Genomic DNA, 21,620 nt, shown 5'->3' with positions numbered 1-21,620 from the left:
ACTAGAATGCCAGATAAAATAAGATTATTAAGCGTGAGGTGGAAAGGAGGGAAGTTCTCTGCTTTAAGGAGGGATCAATTTGTTTCTTTCTGGTGCTGGAACAAGGACAAAGTGGAGTCCTAGTTATTGAACCTCTGGGTGTGGAGCGCTATTATAAGGTTGCCATAAATTCTTCCTTTTTTTTTTTTTTTCTTCTTTCTCAAATACCTTCAGCCACTGCCCTGATTGTGTATATGAGGTGAGCGAGTGAGGCTCAGAGAGGTTTTCGCTGGCCCAAGGGCACTCAGCCAGCATGGGACAGAATTGAGAGTGTGATTGTGTGGAGGAGAAGGCTTTGAATTAATGGCCGAATTAATGAGCACATTTCCGAGAGGTCACTTAGCAGCAGTAGCTTGTCTCACGTGATAGTAAGTAGCTGTGTCCTGGAAACTTTGTGAATATTAAAATGTGTTACTTAAAATTAAAAAGGCTTATTATCCGCTTATTGTTTCACTTTTAAAGTTGTGGCATAAAATAGGAAAGGTTTGCATGTAGCCAGGAATGTTCTGTGGATTTGAAAAGGGAATTCACACATGTATTATTCTAAGGTTATTTCCCTTGCAGCTTTCTCTGTTTGCGGTGTGAATTTTAAAAACAAACTGCCAAAGCAGAATCACCAGCGAGCTCTCCGAGAGCCGTGTAGCAACGGAATTTGTGACCCTTGGAAGCAGACACGTTCGGTGGTGGCGCTCTCCAGCCTTTTCCATTGACAGCCATGTTGACTTGGCCACCGTTTCAGTACCGTGTCTGACTCTCCGAAGGAGGTTGTAAAGTGCTTTTGTCCGTTCCTTTTTGTCTTGTAACAAAGGGGTTTACCGTATACCCACAGAGGCTGCCTAGCGGTGGATGCGTCCCTGTTGCAGATTAAGCATTCAGATCAATGAGTCTTTTCTTACTTTGATTTGCTAGCTGGTTTAATCTGTTTTGTGTAGTGCCTTGGAGCTTCCAGATTTTTTTTTTTTCCCTCCATTCTAATTCACTAAGAGCAAGCATGAGGGATAGGAGAGTGAACATGGCTGCAGTTTTTCCTGCTTAAGATTGCTTTGATCTTTTTAAATGACTGTACCAGGAGGATTTCGCAGTTGTACAGAGACGGATATTTCTTCAAAAATATTTATCAATTCTACACTCACCCCACCGGCTGGTTCAGAGAGGCACTATGATGCTACCTTATTGACACTGCTGGTCCTGGGATCCTACAGCCTTTGTATAGTTCCTTTGTTAGCCACGCTTACTGGGAAAAGAAGTAGGTCGACGATTTCTGGTTTGATTGTTTTCTTTGTAAGCATGCTTAAATTTTATTCAATAAATTGATTTAGCATCTCTTGATTGTTATTTTTATAACTTGTAATTTGTTGATTGTACTATTGGCGTATTTACATATAAGTTGTGAATGGTTCTAAATAGAATCAATTTTATTCTATATTTTCTGTGTTTTCAGACTTAATATAATTCAGTGGCATTGTGGACATGCCGAGTACATGAAATGACCTTATTATTAAAGACTGTTTGGTCTCATTTCTGATTAAATAAGCAGTAGTTTTGTGTATGTAGCTTATAGTTGTATGAGTATAGAAAAATATTTTCCTAGAATTAAAACATCACTTCTTTGATTATTTTACTCATTATATTCAAAGATATTAAAGATGCATACCTTTTAAAGATTACTTTAAGACGTGAAAATCATTTTGAACTGAATTTTTTCCTATTTCTGATAATGATGGGTCATGTGAGGAAATCTTTTGATAACCGTTTGGATTCATACTGAGTTAAGCATTTAAACCCCTTTCAAGAGTGTGTTCTTGCTTTGCTGCTCATTTCTTTGTATTTGCACAGTAGCTTCTCTGTCAAATGTGCTCGTGCATAGAGTTTAAACATTCATAAGCTCTCCCAGACTCCGCTAAAGTCCAGTTTTTAAGATCATTGGATAAAAATATATATTGTAGGTCTTGAAGAGAGTTGATGGTTTGAGGGCCATTGTGTATGTGTGGAAGGAAGCCTTTAAGTGAGTGTGTAATTTTGCCCCCTTACCGAATGTGAAATCCAAAGGCTTCCTTCTTCCCGTTTGGCCACACACACACACACACACACAAATATGTTTATTTTTGAGAGACAGATGGTGAGGGGGGGAAATGCAAGAGATGCACACTAAAGCTGTTTGTACTCTTTTGGAATTTAGGAGAACAGGAGGGTAGCTAAAGAAGTGGAGTATTCTTGACCTTGGCCTTCATGGCCAGCCCTGGCTTAGCTGGTGTGATACATAGAAAAGGGCGTTCACCTCAGACTCCTCCTAGTGTTCCTGCCAACTCATGGGAAGGTGGATGATCTTCCACTGTCTTAGCCTCAGGATCCTTACCTGAGGAACAGGAGGGCAGTACTACATCATCTTAAAAATCCTTGTAGCAAAAATGTTTCTGACCACTTCGATTTCCTTCACTACAATAAGATGGTGTCTAATAGTTTGGAAGGTGGGTGTTTGAGTTGTTGAAGTGATCAAGCTGATAGAAGGATTCCTCTTATTTACCCGCAGGGTGATGGCGGGTGAGTACTGTCTCACCTGCCCACATTGGTCAGTTGGTCAGAAGTACCTGGAGTAGATTGTTGAAAGGTTTTCAGGCTGCTTCCAGGGTCGGAGCAAAAGTTTGTGTTTGACTAGTGATGTCTGCCATAGGTAAGGAAGGGGATGCGAGGCAGTGGATATACTCTGGCTCTGTATCACACACTTAATACTTATGTACATCCAAATAGACTATTAAATAAGAAAATGCTATTATCTAGACTGGCATTAATTTTGTCTTCATTTTTGCAGTGTTTTTCTGGGTGTATATAGGAGACATTCTTGTTACTACCCAGTTGAGTAACTTTGGTTTTGGAATTTGGAAGTGTAGACTTCAGTAGTGACTTGATTTCAAGTCAGGTGGGCAGATGATCTGGCACAGTAGGTAGCCTTATACAGATTGACAAAAAGAATTCCAGAAATAAGCAGAATGTTGGCTCTGCATATATACATAGCTCAGTAAACAAAACTAATGCTAGCCAGATGCTAGAATGTAGTATGAAATGTTAGTTTGCAAATAAGTCTGGAACAATGAGAAGCCCTTCTGTAATAAGAAAATAATTTCTTTTGCCTAGGCTTCTCTGAGAATCTCTTTGTACTCTCTTCAGACTCCATTATCTCTCTTATTCTCTTTCACTTGAATCACACTTGGGCTACGGGGAAATGAAACTAAGGATTCCGGAGAATCTATTTTTCTGGCATAATTGAAGCCCCTAGAACCAAGGATCACAACAGAACAGGGGCAATTTTAAATTGTTATTACAGCTGCTGGGACCTGGGCGACCGCATGTGGGATATCACATATTGACTCTTCAGACAGACTGTCGCCCAGGGATCGTGGCCCCTGTCGCACTGTGCTGAGGAGAATTTTGAGGATGCCTGTGGCTTCAGTGGGACTCTAATAGAAAAACCTACAGTTCTTCCCTCCTCTATCGGGAAAAGCCAGTCCTTCCTTCTGTGTGTCTCCTTGACTCTCACACTGGTACCCCACTCACAACACTTCACTCTGGTCACCAGCTGTGTGGCAGTTTCGACCACAGCAAGCTATTCCTTGGGTGGTCTTCAATCCTGACACCATCTACTGGAGATGGCAGCAGATCCCACAGGTTAAGGGCTCACTCCTGCAAGACTGGCCCCAGCCCCCTTCGGATGCCAGTCACAGGTCCAGACTGTCAGCTGTACTTCTCACCAACCAGCTGTAAAGGGGAGATTCCAACGGCTCCTATCTTGGGTATGATAAATGTGCTAGGGCCGCACGCAAAACTGAAGTAAACATTTACTTCCTAATAAATGCCAAGCTATTATAAGAGGGTGTAGCAGAGGATACAGGTAAACATCCAGATGGAATTGATGCATAGAGCAAGGTGTGCGGGAAGGGTGAAGAGTGTGCATCCCTTCTGCAGGTGTGCACCAATTCAGAAGCTCTCCCATCTCCATAGTTGGAGTTTTTTATGGAGGCTTCCATAAAAGGGCATGATTGGTCCTTAAGTTCATTTTTAACCCTCTGCCCTTCTCAAGAAAATGGAGGGCGGGGCCAAAAATTCCAGGAGTCTAACCATGGCTTGGTCTTTCCAGTGACTAGCCCCCATCTGGGAACCCACACAGAATCACTTCGTTAGAACAAAAGATACTCCTGTCACCAAAGAAGTTAAAAGGATTTCAGGAGATCTGTGCTAGGAAATGGGGGCAGAGACCCAATATATATTTTCTATTATCTCACAGGTACTGAGTACCATATTTGTTTAGTGAGGGCCCTGTGAGAGCATGTGTACCATTTCCAAACTTGATTTTCAAACCCACTCATTTATATAGAGAGAGATGAAGGGACTCGTAGCCAGGCAGTGGCCAAGTCAGGACCAGAACTCAGAGATAATGGATTCCATTCCATTACTTGAAATTATGGGCACTTTTTCCACCAAACAGTTTATTATTTGGATATAATAGCTCTGGACAAGGGAAAATTTAGATACCATCAGGATACCCAATCAGCTGCCATGGTAGGAACTGAAATAGAGGGCAGGAGAAATATTTTCAGGATATCATGCCTCATACAGAAGTACATCCTTCAAGTGGGGTTTACTAGAAAGCAACGCACCAACAGAGTATTTAGGGGATTGAAAGATGGGTAATTGTTGGTCATAAAAGTGTGTGCAGCTCAGCATAGTTTGTTCCCACCACTAGTGAACTGGGAAAGAGTAAAAGTGGGAAGTGTGTACAGTAGATGATCAGAGAGATAGAGGGAGTGTGTGTGTGTGTGTCTGTCTGTCATTGTACCTGGTCAAACTCAGAAATTTTATCCTTGTATATGGATTTTGACCCTTCCATGTTAGGAAGTTGATGATAGATCTGGTGCTGGATCCAGTGTTTATGCTGAGCCTGACAAGTGGCATTTTGTTTCCGGGACAACACCTCCTGTCTGTGTGTGACAGAAAGCCAAGGGACAGGAGTATTGTGCCTCGTGAGACTTTTGTCTTGTGCTTTAGTGAAAAATCCTTTTAGTCTGTTCTTTGGAAACTGAAGATCCTTTGTTTTTAAAGCTGAGAAATGAAAAGTATGAATGAATTTGGGATCATACGATTTTATATTAGGTCTATAAATTAAACTCAGTTCAATTTTTCAAAATCTGAATAGGTGACTTATTTGCTCCTGATGAATTTAAAAAAATGTTTCAAGAAAAGTAAGACTGAAATCCAGATTGTCAGAATACATGGTTAAGACTTTAATAATATCATTTACTTCTTTTGAAATTTTGATTTAGCAAAAGTAAAAATGCAAATTGAAACCCAATATTCATTTTATATGAAAACCTAAAAGATATGCTCTATAAAATTTTGCTTCTGTTAAGACCGTGAAGTCCTTTCCCACCCATCCTTAAAAAAGTTATGTTGAATTTTACAGTAGTAGTCTCTTCAGTACTATCATTTACATTAGCTCCCTGTAATTTTCAGCTTGACAAAGACCAAGTCTTTGGGTTCTGGGGAAAGAGAATTGGAAAGAAGGTAGGAAACTGACAGAAATCTCTCAGTAGGAGGGAAGACTGTGTTGATCTCACCTAATATGGGAAATGTTATATGGGCACAGGAAGAACGAACAGATGGCTCGTTGTGGAGTGATTTGACATAGATCAGGGAGAATAACAGCATGTCTTTACAGGTTTAACTGACATCTATAAACACTGTTCTAGGAGTTAGGGTAGTATAACCTAGTGAAAAATTTCTGTCTTTATATTTATAACATAGTTATACATAAGGTAGACTCTCACCCTTTTCCAGTGTGAGGTGAAGAAAGGAATCAAGGTTGGTAATAAAGAAATTTATGATTATGTGTTGAGTATTAGAATAGAGCTGGATGCTTAGAACTAGGAGTTGAACATCATTGAGAAACAATAAAAAAAATCCAGTTTGGGTTGGTGGCAGGGGAATTAATCTTGGGAACCAGGCAGTGAATGAGTACACCTGTAGATTTCCCCTCTGGCCCAGTGGGTCTGTGGTGATATAAAAATGCCAGTGGTTTGTATGGTTAGCAAGGGGACATGGATAAAAAGATTAACTTTTATGGGGAAAAGGGACCAGAAAACTTTCCAAGTATTTTCTTTTTTTTTTAGATTTTATTTATTTATTTGACAGAGAGCGAGCACAAGCAGGGGGAGCGGCAGAGGGAGAGGGAGAAGCAGGCTCCCTACTGAGCAGGGAGCCCAACATGGGGCTTGATCCCCAGGTCCTGGGATCATAACCTGAGCTGAAGGCAGACGCTTAACCAGCTGAGGCACCCAGGCGCCCCTCCAAGTATTTTTGTTTGGATTTTTTTTTCCTTGGATATGAAGAGAAAAGGACCAACTGCTGGGTTTATACTCTTGAGTGTTGTGTAACGTGGTAATCTCTTAGGAAAAGCCAAACAGTAATGCTAAAAATCCTTATAGGAGCTAAGCTTCTGGGCAGTGTATTTTTTCAAAGATGATTCAGTTATAGAGAATGGTGAATTTAGAATGGTGTTTTAAGGAAATGCTGATTTTTTTTTTCCTTAGGTCATTACTGCTAATTTTTTTTTAATACCACTTAACAAGGTTTGCAGTCGTTTGTTTCGATCTTTACATGCTGGTACTATTTTTCTTTTTCCTTTTTTTTTAAAGATTTTATTTATTTGACAGAGAGAGACACAGCGAGAGAGGGAACACAAGCAGGGGGAGTGGGAGAGGGAGAAGCAGGCTCCCCACTGCGCAGGGAGCCTGATGCGGGGCTCGATCCCAGGACCCTGGGATCATGACCTGAGCCAAAGGCAGACGCTTAACAACTGAGCCACCCAGGTGCCCCGCGCTGGTACTATTTTTCAAACCTTCACTATGAGGGTTTTGATGCTTCTGAGATTTTAAAATGTAGACTCCCCCTGCCCAAAACACTGAAATAAATGATGGTAATGGTGTTACATTCCTAAAGTAGCCACAAAGCCCACTTAACTATACCTTAGCAGAGGAACACTATTTCCTAGGACCTCATTATGGATCAAATACTCCTTCAGTGAAAACATAATATGAAAATGCATTCTCCTTTGGAGTTCAGAGTGTAGGAAACAAGCCCTGTTCCTTTCCGTGTCCTCTGCCCTTTTCCCTGCCCCAAAAGACAAATACAAATCTTAAGAATTCTACAGAAGGTTTGGTTTCCCTTTAGAATCCAACGGGAAGCCAGCCATAAATGTGAAGAGGAAATGCACAATTTTGGAAGAACCTATATAAATACGGGCTACACAGTTGCCTCAAGCAACTGAAAGACACTTAGTTTTTGTATGTTTGTTCTGATACTTAGTTTTTTGATGCTGAAGGGCTTTGGTCATTACTGGGCAAAAGCAGAAATAAGAGTAAGCAAACATCTACTTCAGGCTTTGCTATAACTGTTTCTCCATGGTTTCAGATTGTGGTTCTGATAGAAATCAACCAGTTGTGAATGATCACCATTATTTTTTTAAAGCTGTGTCCTTTATTCTGAAGTCTCACTGTCCATTGACGTGCTAAGTTTGTCTCCTGAGTCCTAATGAAGAACCGGAGGCAAAATCAGGGACTGTAGCAAAATGGCAGGTGCCCTTTCCAGGGTTCATGGGCCTGTTACACTTAATTTTTCCCTCTAACTTTGACCCTGACATGTTTCCTGGAAAATATTGTAGGTCTGCTTCTGCAGCAGCGCCCTTGGCCTAGTTAACTGTAGTGGACTCAGAATTTCAGAGCACAGCCTAAGCAGAGTTGGCGAGCACCACAGTTTCTCCAAAAATTGTTGAGTCATTCTTTTAGTGCCTGGAAATGATTTGTGTTTTCTTTCTGGGAGGATTCCCATGTGAGTAGAGAGGAAAGATTGACCTGCCACATCAGAGGTGGTTTTCATTATTTAGGTGGGATTTGCTTTTATGTGTTCACTTTGGGACTTAGGCACCTCTGTTCCGGGGCAGATGGGAGAGTTTTTACCTCCTGGCTGGAGCAGGGGAGGAGCAGAACCAGATCTCAGCTTTGTAGCTACCAAGGAATTTGTGTGTTATTGTTCTCACATTAGTAGCACAGCTGGCTGCCTGTGTTTATTATTATTATTATTATTAGCTTATTGACACATCTGCCCTGTCCTCGTGGAGATGGATGCTCTTCATCGCTGCACCTGGGCATGCTTATTACATGGCACGGGATGGCCATAGAATTTATCTTCCAACTTTTATTTGGGATGAAAGTTCAACTGGACAAGATACATCAACTTGGATTATGCCAGGATGTACAGTCACTTTGTGTTTTTTGTTTTTTGGGTTGTTTCTTTTTTTTCCATACGGTCACTCTGGATGTAGCATTTACCTTGCATCTCTGCGGACAGGAGCTGCATGTCTGGCATGTTGTAGGTGCTTAGTGAGCACTTACTGATTCATGAAGGAAGGAATAAGTTTGGAAAATTGATGCTATATTTATCTATAAAATGAAATGTACTCTTCTCTCTTATTGCAGCTAGTAATGCTACTGTCATCAAGTATGAGGAAAAACCTCCCAAACCAGCATTTCAGAATGGTTCCTCAGGATCCTTATATTTGAAGCCTTTGGTATCCAGAGCTCATGCACACTTACTAAAAACTCCTCCAAAAGGTATGTTCCTCATTGCAGAGAGTTAAATTTTGGCAGCGAGGTTCATAGGACTTTGAACGGTTATTTACAAAGAGTCTCTCTGAAAAAAGACACATACTACATTTTTACCATAAAGGGTATCTTCTGAGAGTCCGTAGGTTCTGTAGTGAAAACTTGATGCCCATAAATCAAGAGATAAAACACAGGTATAAGGTAAAAATAAATGAGACTTCCAGAGTTAAATTATTCTAAGATAGGGATCTAGAACCATGAGATAGAAATGAATAATTTACTTCCCACCTTTGGTCCAAACCATGTTCTTTTTTTTCTGTTCTTTCTCGTCTCCCTCTTTGTATTACTCACTTAGTAATTGCTTTGGCTATGAAGAACTTGCAGGTTTACAAAATGTGTGGTATATACTTAATATACAGTGTTTTCATGCAGCTTTATCACCAAATCTGAAGTGGATTTTCAAGCACATTAGAAGTTGGATTCGTGCTTAGTGAATTGAAAGACTGCTTAACTGAAAGAATTATGAATGAGAAACTTGAAATAGAATATGTGACCCATATTCGAGGTGGTGTGTGTTAGTTTTTTTAAGAAAAGTATTTTATTTACACTATTAGTAGATCTCAGCTACTATAGTTACTCTGGGATATAACCATCTTATCAATAACAGGAAAAGTATTTTCCAGTATTTCAGTTTTAACAGAAGGAAATTGCTTAGTTACAGAGTAAGAGACAACTAATGATTTTGGCAGGTAGGGGGGAAATAAAAAATATGTATATCCCTTACCCTGATATCTAGGTTAAGATATAGCTAATGAATTTTCTTGATTTCTATTAGTCATAAAAACAAAGGAAAAATAGATAGCAAATATATTCTTAATAGACAATTTCAGTTAGAAGACAGGAGTTAATGAAAACAGCACAATGGTTTGTGTGAGTGAACTGATAAGGAGACAAGAGAAGTATGCAAAACTGGTCAGATAACATATTGTCAAATATAACACGAATATCTGCCTCGATGACACCGTTTACAAGCAGTCATTCGACTTTCACATAATTCAGATTTACCTTACATTCAAGGGAAATTACAGGTCAGTAGGTTATGCTCCTGAGTTGTAGTTAAGAACCCCTTTTTTTTGGCCTGTAAGAATTAGCCTTTTTATTTTATTTTTTTTGAAGATTTTATTTATCCATTTGACAGATATCGAGAGAGAGCACCAGCAGGGGGAGCAGCAGGCCGAGGGAGAGGGAGAAGTAAGATCCCCGCTGAGCAGGGAGCCCGACGTGGGGCTCGATCCCAGGATCCTGGGATCATGACCTGAGCCACCCAGGTGCCCCTTAAATAAGTTTCTAATGCATCACATTACCCATTGCTGGAATGACATTCTTGCTGGAATGACATCAGTATGTAAATCTGCAATTTTTATTGATGATGATACAGCCCCGGCATCTACACATACACCAGTAACTGAAAAGGGATGTCAAACTTTGATGCTAAATAACTTCCAGAGAATTGGAACTCTGTGATTCCACTGATAACGTTATGGAATAGGGAACTCCAGTTTTCTAATACGTCTTGCTGTTGAATTTGCAAGCTTTTGTATCACAAACATTTTACTTGAGAGGGGATGAATGATTTTCATTTATAATGGCCACATATTTTTTTTAAGGATTTTATTTATTTATTTATTTATTTATTTATTTATTGAGAGAATGACAGAGAGGGAGGGAGCACAGTGGGAGGGGCTGAGGGAGAGGGAGAGAGAATCTCCAGCAGACTCCTAAGCATAAAGCCTGAATGGGGCTTGATCTCATGACCCTGAGATCATGACCTGAGCTGAAACCAAGAGTCTGACACTTAACCAGCTGAGCCACCCAGGTGCCCCCCTAATGGCCACATATTTTAAGAGATTATGGTCTCTGTGAAATTCTACAGATAGGTAGAATGTGGCAGCTGTTCTAACTAGTAATCTGCAGATGATGATGCTCTAGAAATGACCATCTCTGGTCAAGTAGAAGCGCTCCTTGTTTTCTTCTAGTGACTTATCTTTGTAGCTCTGTACGTATTACCACTACTTGTATTTTTGGTCAGATTTATTAATGTATAATTGACAAATAAAATTGTAGTATGTTTGGTGATTTGATATACATACACATTGCAAAAGGATCCCCTGGTTGTGTTTCATATTGTGTCAGTTTGGAGAAGCAGCTTCAGTATTCTTTCCATCCTAGCTGAATAGCAAGTGAATTGGATTTAATGCCTGGCAATTTAGAAATCACACACTAGGGACTGTCTTTCATAAATACCCTGCCTATTTTGCTTTGTCAGCTGTGGAATGACATCAACTGTGTAATATGGGTGTAAATTCAGTACTGTTAACATTTGCACTCCGGCTGTTCTTGACTGAAAAAATACTCTAGTTTTCCTATCCTATTTAATTTGTGGCAATGAATTCATATCACCCTTAAACACTCATCCTGATGTTATTTGGAATATCATTTTATACCTAGAATATACTTGATAAAGTTAATTGTATTTCAGTGGTATTTCTCATCTGGAACCTAAAATTTAGATAATGGATTGTTTTTGAAAATATTTTTAAATGGCTAATTTTTGTGTGCTATTTCACTCAAAATGTGTAATTTACAAATATTTCTTTTGTTTTTTAGGCCCCTCAAGAAAAAATCTACTTACAGCTTTTAATGTGGGTAAGTGACAACTTTAAATATGGAGGGAGAAAAAAAGAATCTTTCTGTAAAGTCATGTTATCATTGCAAGTATTTAAATATATTTACAGTGATTTTTTTCACTATTTGGCTTAAAACAGAATTTCAGTTGTGGCACAAACTTAGCTGCTTATGGCTTGGACCAGCATAGGCTAAAACTTGGTCAGCATGATTAACAAGCGATCAGACACAAAAGGACATTTTATTAATAACAGATAATTTTAGTTTTTTAAAATGATCTTTTTAAATGTGATCTAAAATGGAGAATATGCTTTTTTCTACAATAAATGCTCTTTTAAAATTGTATAGTCTTCCATTGCTAAACCTCAGCATCAGGTTTTAACACCTTTTAACGGTTCAGATTAACATTTTTCTGTTCTTTTTTACACTTCTGAACAAACTTGCATCGGTTTTTAAAACAGCTTCACCCATTTGTAGCACAACTGGGAATTTAAAAGTTTTGTCTCTTGAGAAGCCATAAAGATTCATGAAATGTATTCACTACAGTTCCTGTATTTGATCTGTAGCTAACCAGCCCCCATATATTACTGCATTGTCTCACTTAATACTCATTTATAAGACAGTTATGTGGCTTCTAAATGCATTGAAGATTAGACCAGCAATTTAAAAGGGAGAAAGGACTTATAGCACATTGACTACAGTTTATCATTCTTGTGACCGTGTTCGGTGCTAAGGGTACAATAGTGAGCCAGAGATGAACAAGGGCCTTCTCTTCAGGAAGCTAAGCAGGAGGTATAAGTTTGTGAGGCCCTGTATTTAGGAAGTAATTAAAGAAAGTAGGGTGGATATATTAATAAAGGTAATAACTAATATCCTTGATGTTTCCAAGCTATGTCCAGTTTCTCAGCTTAATCAAACAGGGATGTGTGAGGGAATTATATCGTAATTGTTAACCTTTTGTAAGTTCTTAAAACTAAGGAAGACTCAACCATCCAGAGTGATTTAAATTCTAAAGGTTCCCAATAACCTGAGTTTGAATATATTTTTACTAAATCTTTTCTAATTTAAAAAAAACACAAAAACTATTCTATACACATTGAGATTTTTATTTTCTTTTGTTTTAAATTTCTAGTACATCCTGGTATTTAGGAGAAAAAGAGATCTAGCTAATATGCTGTAGAGTGATTTTATGTTAGAAAATCAGATGACCTTTAATAGGAAGCTAGATGAACTCTATTTAACTGAGAAACTTCCAGAATGTTTTCCGAAGTGACTGCACCATTTTACATTTCCACCACAGTGTATGAGGGGTCTAGTTCCTTCACATTCTTGCCAACACTTGATTTTATCTTTCTTTCTTATAGCCATTTTAATAGGGATGAGGTGGTATCTCACTGTGGTTTTGATTTGCATTTCCCTGATGGCTAATAGTGTTGAGCATCTTTTCATGTGTTTATTGGCCATTTGTAGGTCTCCTTTGGGGAAACATTTATTCAAATCTTTTGCCCATTTAAAAATTATTTGTATTGTTGGCATTGTGGGAGTTCTTTATATATAACCTGAATAACCAGATCCTTATCAGAAAGATGATTTGCAAATATTTTCTTCCACTCTTTTCACTTTCTTAATAGGGCCATTTGAAGCACTAGTATTTCCAATTTTGGTGAGGTCCAGTTAATTGATTTCTTTCTTTTGTCACTTAAGCCTTTGTTGTTGTTGTTTTAATTGAAGTATAGTTGACATACAGTATTTCAGGTATAGGATACAGTGAACATTTATATACATAGCAAAATGATCACAATAAGTCTATCACCACACAAAAGTATTAAAATATTATTGACTATATTCCCAATGCTGTACTTAACATGCCTGTGATGTATTTATTTTATAACTGGAAGTTTATACCTTTTAATCTATTTGCCCATTCCCCCACCACCTTTTCCTCTGGCAACCACCACTTTGTTCTTGTACAGTTGACCCCTGAACAACATGGGTCTGAACTGCGTGGGTCCACTTATGCATGGACTTTTTTCAATAAATACAGTACAGTACTCTAAATGTGTTTTCTTTCCTTATGATTTTCTTACTAACGTTTTTTCTCTAGCTTACTTCATTGTAAGAATATAGTATATAATACATATAGCCTACAAAATGTGTGTTACTACACTGTTTATGTTATCAGTAAGCTTTCCAGTCAACAGTAATCTAATAGTTAAGTTTTAGGGGAGTCAAAATTTGTATACAGATTTTCAACTGAGGGGGAGTGTCAGCACTCCTAACTCCTGGATTTCTCAAGGGCCAGCTGAATTTCTGAGTCTATTTGTTCATTTCTTTTGTTTTTTAGATTCCACATGTAAGTGAAATCATATGGTGTTTGTCTTTACCTGTCTGACTTGTTTCACTTAGGGTAATACCCTCTAGGTCCATCTGTGTTATTGCAAATGGCAAAATCTCATTCTTTTTTATGGCTAAGTAATATTCCATCATGCATCTATACCACATACTCTTTATCCATTCATTTTTCGATGGACACGTAGGTTACTTCCACTTGGATATTGCAAATAATGCTGCACTGAACATAGGGGTGCATATATCTATTCAAATTAGTGTTTTCATGTTCTTCAGATAAATATCCAAAAGTGGAATTGCTAGATTGTATGCTATTTCTATTTTTTATTTGTTGAGGAACCACCATACTGTTTTCCATAGTGGCTGCACCAGTGAACATTCCCACCAATGGTGTATGAAGGTTTTCTTTTCCTCACATCCTCACCCATACTTGCTATTTCTTGCCTTTTCAGTAAGAGCCATTCTGATGGGTATAGGGTAATATCTCATAGAGGTTATGACTTGCATTTCCCTGATGATTAGTTATGTTGAACATCTTTCCATGTATCTGTTATCCATCTATTATATGTCTTTGGAAAAATGTCTATTCAGTTCCTCTGCCCATTTTTTAATAGGACTCTTGGTTTTGTTTCATTTTTGGTGTTGAGTTGTGTAAGTTCTTCATATATTTTGGATATTAACTCGTTATTGGGTATATCATTTGCAAATATCTTCTCCAATTCAGTGTGTTGCCTTTTCATTTTTTAATGGTCTCCTTTGCTGTGCAAAGCTTTTTAGTTTGATACAATTCTAATTATTTATTTTTTCTTTTATTTCCCTTTGCTGAGGAGACAGATTCAAAAAATTGATAAGACTATGTTTTCTTTTAATTTTATTGTTTCAGGTCTTACATTTAGGTCTTTAAACCATTTTGGGTTGACTCCTGGTAATGTTTTGAATAAAGGTGATGACCGTGGGCATCCTTGTCTTAGTCCTGCTCTTAGAGGAAAACTTTCAGCTTTTTACTGTTGAGTATGATGTGAGCTGTGAGTTTGTTATATATGGCCTTTATTATGCTGAGGTGTATTCCCTGTATAACCATTTTCTTGAGAGTTTTTATCATAAATCGATGTTAAATTTTGTCAGGTGCTTTTTCTGCATCTATTGAGATAATCATTAGATATTTATCCTTCATTTTGTTAAGGTGGTGTATCATGTTGATTGATTTGTGGATGTTGATCCACCATTGCACATCTGGAATAAATCTCACTTGATCATGGTGTATGATCATTTTGATGTATTGTTGAATTTGGTTTTCTAACATACTGTTGAGGATTTTTGCATCGATGTTCACCAGGGATGTTGGCCTGTAATTTTAAGGCTACTGTTTCCTTATTGATTTTTGTCTGAATGATACCTTCTTATGTAAGTGGAGTGTTAAAGTCCCCTGATCTTATTATACTATTGTCAATTTCTCCCTTTATGTGTGTTAATATTGGCTTTGTCTATTTAGGTGCTCCTATGTTGGGTGCATTGATGTTTATAATTTTTAAATTGTTTTTGTTGGATTGATCCCTTTGTTATGTAATTCCCTTCTTTGTTAGTCTTTATTGTAAAGTCTACTTTGTCTGATATGAGTATTGCTATCCCAGTTTTCTTTTTGTTTCTATTTGCATGGTATATTTTTTTTTATCCTTCACTTTTAGTATGTGTGTCCTTAGGTCTGAAGGGAGTCTTTTGTAGGCAACATATAGATGGGTCTTGTTTTTTTCATCCATTCAACTAGCCTATGTCTTTGATTGGAGCATTTAATCCATTTACATTTAGAGTAATCATTGAGATGTATGTATTTATTGCCATTTTGTTGTTTTTGTAGTTCTTTTTTGTTGCCTTCTCCTTCTCTTGCTCTCTTCCCTTGTGTTTTGATGTTATTCTTTAGTGTTCTGTTTGGATTTCTTTCTCTGTATTTTTTGCTTATCTCTTATAGGTCTTTGGTTTGTGGTTATCATGAGATTTATATATAACACCCTATATATATAGCAATTTATATTAAGTTGGTGGTTACTTAAGTTTGAACATTTTAAGCACTATATTTCTACTCCCTCTCTCTCAGTGTTTGATGTACTTGATGTCATATTTTACATCTTTTTATTTTGGTATACCTGATATAATTATTGTGGATACAATTGATTTTATTGCCTTTGTCTTTTAATCTTTATACTATTTTTATAAGTGATTGACCCACTATCTTTACCATATGTGTGCTTTTACCAGTGAGAGTTTTTTTTCTTTCATTATTTTCTTCTGGTTATGACCTTTTCTTTTTTTTTTTCCTTAAGATTTATTTATTTTAGAGAGCGAGCATGTGTGAGCAGGGGGAGGGGCAGAGGGAGAAGAAGAGAGAGAATCTCAAGCAGAGTGCAGAGCCTGACACAGGGCCAATCCCACAACCCAAGATCATGACCTGAGCCAAAATCAAGAGTCGGACACTTAACTGACTGAGTCAGGTACCCCATGACCTTTTCTTCTTAAAAAGAGGTCTCTAATATTTCTTGTAAGGCCAACTTCATGGTGATGAACTCCTTTGACGTTTGTTTGTCTGGGAAACTTTTTATCTCTTCTTCAATTCTGAATGATAATCTGGCTGGGGAGAGTCTTCTGGTTGTAGAATTTTTTTCTTTTTGGACTTTGAATATAGCATGCCACTTACTTCTGACCTGAGGTTTCTGCTGCAAAGTCAGCTGATAGTCTAATGGTGGTTCCCTTGTATGTAACTAATTGCTTTTCTCTTGCTGCTTTTAAGATTCTCTCCTTATCTTTCATTTTTTAAAAGATTTTATTTTTAAGTAATCTCTACAGCCAACATGGGACTTGAACTCTCACCTCCGAGATCGAGAGTTGCATGCTTTACCCACTAAGCCAGCCAGGTGCCCCTCCTTATCTTTCATTTTTTACATTTAATTATTAATGTGTTTTCTTGTCAACCTCTTGGGGTTCAGCTTGTTTGGGGCTCTCTGTGCTTGCTGGACCTGGATGTCTGCTTCCTTCCTCAGGTTAGAAAAGTTTTGAGCCATTATATCTTCAAATAAGTTTTCTGTCCCTTTCTCTGTCATTTCTCCTTCTGGGACCCCAGAATACAAATGTTAGTATGCTTGATATTATCATATAGGTTTCTTAAACCATCCTCATTTAAAAAATGTTTTTTTCTTTTTGCTGTTGAGCTTGGATCATTTCCACTCTTCTGTCTTCCAGATCACTAATCTGTTTTTCTGCATTCTATAATCTGCTGTTGATTCTCTCTAGTGTGTTTTTCATTTCAGTTATTGTATTCTGAGCTACAGTTGTTTTTTTTTTAAGTTAGCTATCTCCTTGTTGAAGTTCTCCCTCTGTTCCTCCATACTTCTCTTCTGTTAGATGCATTTATGAACATTATTTTGATCTGTCAGATAGATGGCTTATCTTTGTTTCATTTAGTTCTTTTTCTGAGGTTCTGTTGTTCCTTTGTCTGAAAGATATTCCTGTCTCCTTGTTTTGCCTGACTATCTCTGTTCGTTTCTGTGTATTAGGTAGATCAGTTATGTCTCCTGGTCTTGAAGGATTGGCTTTATGTAGAAAGTGTCCTGTGGGGCCCGGAAGCACAGTCCCCCCTGGTCATCAGAATCAGGCATTCCATAGTGTCTCCTTTTTTGGGCTTTGTGTTCATTCCTCTTTCATTTGATCACTACTCTTGTGGACAAACCAGTGGGTAGGGCTGGTCCCCCTCCAATTCCTGGCAGGAGCTGCTTTAGCAGGGCATCATTCTGTCTGAGGCTGCCTGCTGGTGTTGCATGTAAAAGCTTCTTGGATCGTGGGGCGAGACTGGTCCCATCAGGGTTCTCCTGCTGGGTGAGGTAGGGCTGGAGACACTTTGTCTTCTGTTATGGGTGTGTTGAATATGGTACATCCACAGAGGAGTGTGGGGTAGGGCAAGTGGTGCTGGTAGTATAGATGGAGAGTGTTAGAACTGGTACCCACCAGTGTTAGGCCAGCTAGACAGGAGGGCAAGAAATGGCACCAGCTAGCACTTCTGTCATGGAGAAGTTCCTGCAGATCCCTGCTCCTTCAGCACATACCCTAAAATTAGTCAGCAAATCTCATTCATGTGTGGCCCAGGTGCTTTTCAAACTGCTGCTTTGCTATGTCTCAGAGCAAGTAAGTTTGTGCACAGGCCTTTTGAGAATGGAGTCTTGGTTTTCTGTAGCCCTCCAGTTCTCCCAGAGTTCAGCCTCATTGATATTCAATGAGGGACTCGTTTCCGGGTGCCAGGCCCTCAGGGTGGAGGTGCCCAATGTGGGGCTTGAACCCCTTGCTCCTCAGGGAGGATCTCTGGTGCTGTGATAGCCCTCCTTCTTGTGTATTGTTGTGCTGGAGGTATGGGTCCCGTAGAAACTGTGTCTCTACCCCTCCTGTCCTTCTTGATGTTGCTTTTCTTTTATAGCTTTGTCTGTGGACGAGCTGTTCTGCTAGTCTTGAGGGCATTCTCAGAGAGTTGTCGTATATGTAGTTGAAGGCTTGATGTGTCTGGGGGAGGAGGTAAGCTCAGGATTCTCCTACTTGGCCACCTTGATCCTCTCTCTGATTCTGATGTTCTGTGGAAGAAGCCATTGATTGATGCAAGGTCATAAAGATTTATGCCTATATTTTCTTATAAGATTTTTATACTTTAAGCTCTTAGACTTAGGCCTGTGATCCATTTTAAGTTAATTTTTGTAAATGAAATAGAGGGTCCAGCTTCATTCTTTTACATGTAGATATCCAGTTGTCCCAGCACCATTTGTTGAAAACACTAATCTTGGGCGCCTAGGTGGCTCAGTTGGTTAAGCGACTGCCTTCAGCTCAGGTCATGATCCCAGAGTCCTGGGATCGAGTCCCACATCAGGCTCCCGCCTCAGCGGGGAGCCTGCTTCTCCCTCTGACCCTCGCTCCTCTCATGCTGTTTCTCTCTCGCTCTCTAATAAATGAAAAATAAATAAATAAAATAAAGATTTAAAAAAAAAAAAGAAAAAAGAAAACACTGATCTTTCCATCGTTGAAATGTCTTGACACCTTTGTTAAAAATAGTTGCCTATAAATGTAAGAATTTATTTCTGGACTCTCAAATCTATTCCATGGATCTATGTGTCTCTCTTTGCTAATACCACACTGTTGCTTAGTGTGGTATATAATAAGCTTTGACATCAGGAAGTGTGAATTTTCTAACTTGTTCTTTTTCAAGATTCTTAGGCCTATTCTGGGTTCTTTAAATTTCTATATGAACTTTTGGGTCAGTGTCCATTTCTGCAAAGAAATCAGCTGGGATTTTGGTAGAGATTGCATTGAATCTGTGGATGAATTTGTGGTGTATTGCCATTTTTACAATATCAGGTATTTTGAGCCATGAATATGGAAGGGCTTCCTTTTTAGTTAGAGCTTCAGTTTCCTTCAATAATTTTTGTAATTTTCAAAATACAAGTTTTACAGTTCTTTTGGTGAGTATTTGTATGCAACTTTTCTATGCTTTGGAAGGTGCTGTTGATATTGGTCACAATAAAAGTGCTGGTTAAATAAATCTAATATGCCTGTCTTAATCTCAATTAAATGTGAAACATGGAAAGGCATTCTTCATTCATGTCTCAAGTCTATAATCATGTAAACTGTTATATAGGATATTTTTTTCTGATAGGCATTGTAAATAATCCCAGTATATTATCCCTTTTCTACAATAAACTATTAGCATTAGACATTTTTCCTTTTCATAATGTTGGACTGACATCATGCCTTATTTCCAAAGCATATCATTGACCTTTGACATTATCAGTAACCCTTGACAAGTATGGTTATCAGATTGACAAATTAACTCCTGATTAAATGAGAAAAGAAGTGGAAATTATGAATCATGTTGTGGTTTTCTTTGGCAAAGCCTTTATCTATGGAGCAGAAATGAGGTATATGACAGAGACTTCCTGTCTCCAGTTAACCCTTAATAATCAATGTTGTAATAATTGCAGTGGAGAAGATGTATTTTAAAGGGTCTTCATTGCAGTTTAATTTCGATTATGTGGCATGAATATGCATTTTTTCAAAAATCATAAACATGACTTTTCCATTTATTTTCCTAGTTGATGGTTACCTATTTAAGACTAACCTAGTATTATGATGAGCCCACTGAGGAAAAGTCAGTGTGTTGGCTTTTAGAGAAATAGCTTTGATGTTAACTTGTGTCGAAATAGCCAGTGACTTGGGGTGGATCATGTAACCTCTCTGATAATAGTTTCCTGTGTAATTGAAATGATTGACCACTAAGGTTTCTCCCTGCTGTAATATTCTATGACTGCAAAGCACCTTGACTTTCTTCATATTCTGCTTGCAAACCGTCTTTTAGATGGTACAGAAGACATTGTTCCACATACAGATACGTTCCTCTAAGCATTAAATTTTAAATAATTGTACTTTGGCTTTGAGATAGTTGTTTTTTAAGCACAAATAGTGGTGAAGATTAATCTGACCATCTCTTCGTATTCTTTTGCTGTAGTAAAATGGTCACTTAATTGTAGCAGTTTGCTAAATTCTAAAAAGTTTAGCTTATATATCACCCCTTAGTTTTTTTTTAATTTTGTGATTTTAAATAAATTCAGATAACTGTCTGTCCTATTTTGTTGCTTAACATGAGTAATCACTTCTATTGACATTTAGCATATGCAGAAACTTTTAACTATTCCTCTTAAATATTTGAGGTACCTCTATCACATATACATAAATGATTCTATGATTGGGCAATTCTCACTTGGGAAAGTTGGGGGAAATTTCTTGGGATAGATTCTTGAAAGTAGTTTAAGGAAATCAAAACCTATGTATTTGTAGTCATTTCACTCAAATAAGTGAATTGTTTTCCAAAAGCCCCATATCCCTTTTATACCATGATTGCAACAATGTTGGCTTCATCATACTCTGGTCGACAGTTGGGAATTATTTTTAAATTGTGGCTAATGTAATAGTTGAAAAGTATATGTCCCTGTTCTAGCTTAACTTTTCATCAGTTACTTCAAAGACACTTCCATTATTTCATAAGACAATAAAGAGGAGTAGAAAGAGAATAAACTTTTGAGGTGTTGAATATTGGTTTGAATCTTAGTCTTGCCACATTCTGCTTGTGTCCTGACCTTAGGCTGGTTGCTAAGCCTCTCCAAGTCTCAAATTTCTCATTTGGGAATATGGGAATGTTCTAGGAATAATTCCCAGGATAGGAGTAAATTTGACTTCATAGAATTGTTGTATAAAAAGCTTTCAAATGGTAGCCACTTCTCCTACTAGGGATGGTGATGATGAGAATCCTTTCCCATTGTTCTTAGGATTCTAGTGGCTTATTCTGAGTTCTTTTGCAGGATGTTGAATTACTTTAAATCCTTAAAGCAAGCAGGAAAAGCCACTTAAAGTCAAGAACCATCCTCATGGGGTCTAGCTGCTGTAATTTATTTAAAGAATCTGATGCTAAAAGATTTTGGCCAACAGTGATTCTAAATAAAACTTGGTTTACTGTTTATAAGGAAGATGTCACACATACCACATACTATAATTACCTTGGTTCTACTGCACATTAAAGCTGTTTGGGATACCAAAGCATGAGAGATGTATTTATCCAGCCCCCTGACTGTTTTACACGAGATCATCAGACTCAGGAGCCATGGTGTCTGCCTTGGAACTAGAAAATGCACTGCTCCTTGCATACCCATTTATTAAATACAGCACAAGAGGATAGGGTTGCTTTTAGTACCCCCGCCCCCCTGCCATTTCCAAGTGTTGGGAAGCAGTTGAGAGTTGCAAGCCTGCTCTGATGACGTAATCCTGGTGTAGCCAGCATTTCCCCTGGTGAAAAAAGGGATGAGCCTGTATTTCAGTGTT

At 38.1% G+C, this 21,620-nt stretch overlaps 1 protein-coding gene across 10 annotated transcripts in view; it reads left to right on the top strand.

Annotated features, from left to right (window-relative positions):
* MTUS1 (microtubule associated scaffold protein 1) overlaps positions 1 to 21,620 on the top strand; it is a 166,168-nt gene that overhangs the window by 86,712 nt on the left and 57,836 nt on the right. For 7 of the 10 annotated variants that reach the window (XM_078069689.1, XM_078069697.1, XM_078069695.1 and 4 more), the window contains 2 exons: positions 8,565 to 8,699; positions 11,358 to 11,396. In XM_078069689.1, the coding sequence (XP_077925815.1) occupies positions 8,565 to 8,699; positions 11,358 to 11,396 (174 nt within the window). Of the gene's footprint in view, positions 1 to 788; positions 1,286 to 8,564; positions 8,700 to 11,357; positions 11,397 to 21,620 lie in introns of those variants that run through there. The other 3 variants (XM_078069696.1, XM_078069694.1, XM_036085010.2) reach the window with 2 other exon arrangements.

This window comes from Halichoerus grypus, chromosome 3 (genome assembly GCF_964656455.1).
Source record: "Halichoerus grypus chromosome 3, mHalGry1.hap1.1, whole genome shotgun sequence".
Lineage (NCBI taxonomy): Eukaryota > Metazoa > Chordata > Mammalia > Carnivora > Phocidae > Halichoerus > Halichoerus grypus.
The sequence above is the reverse complement of the archived record's forward strand: the minus strand, read 5'-3'. Positions and strand labels throughout refer to the sequence as shown.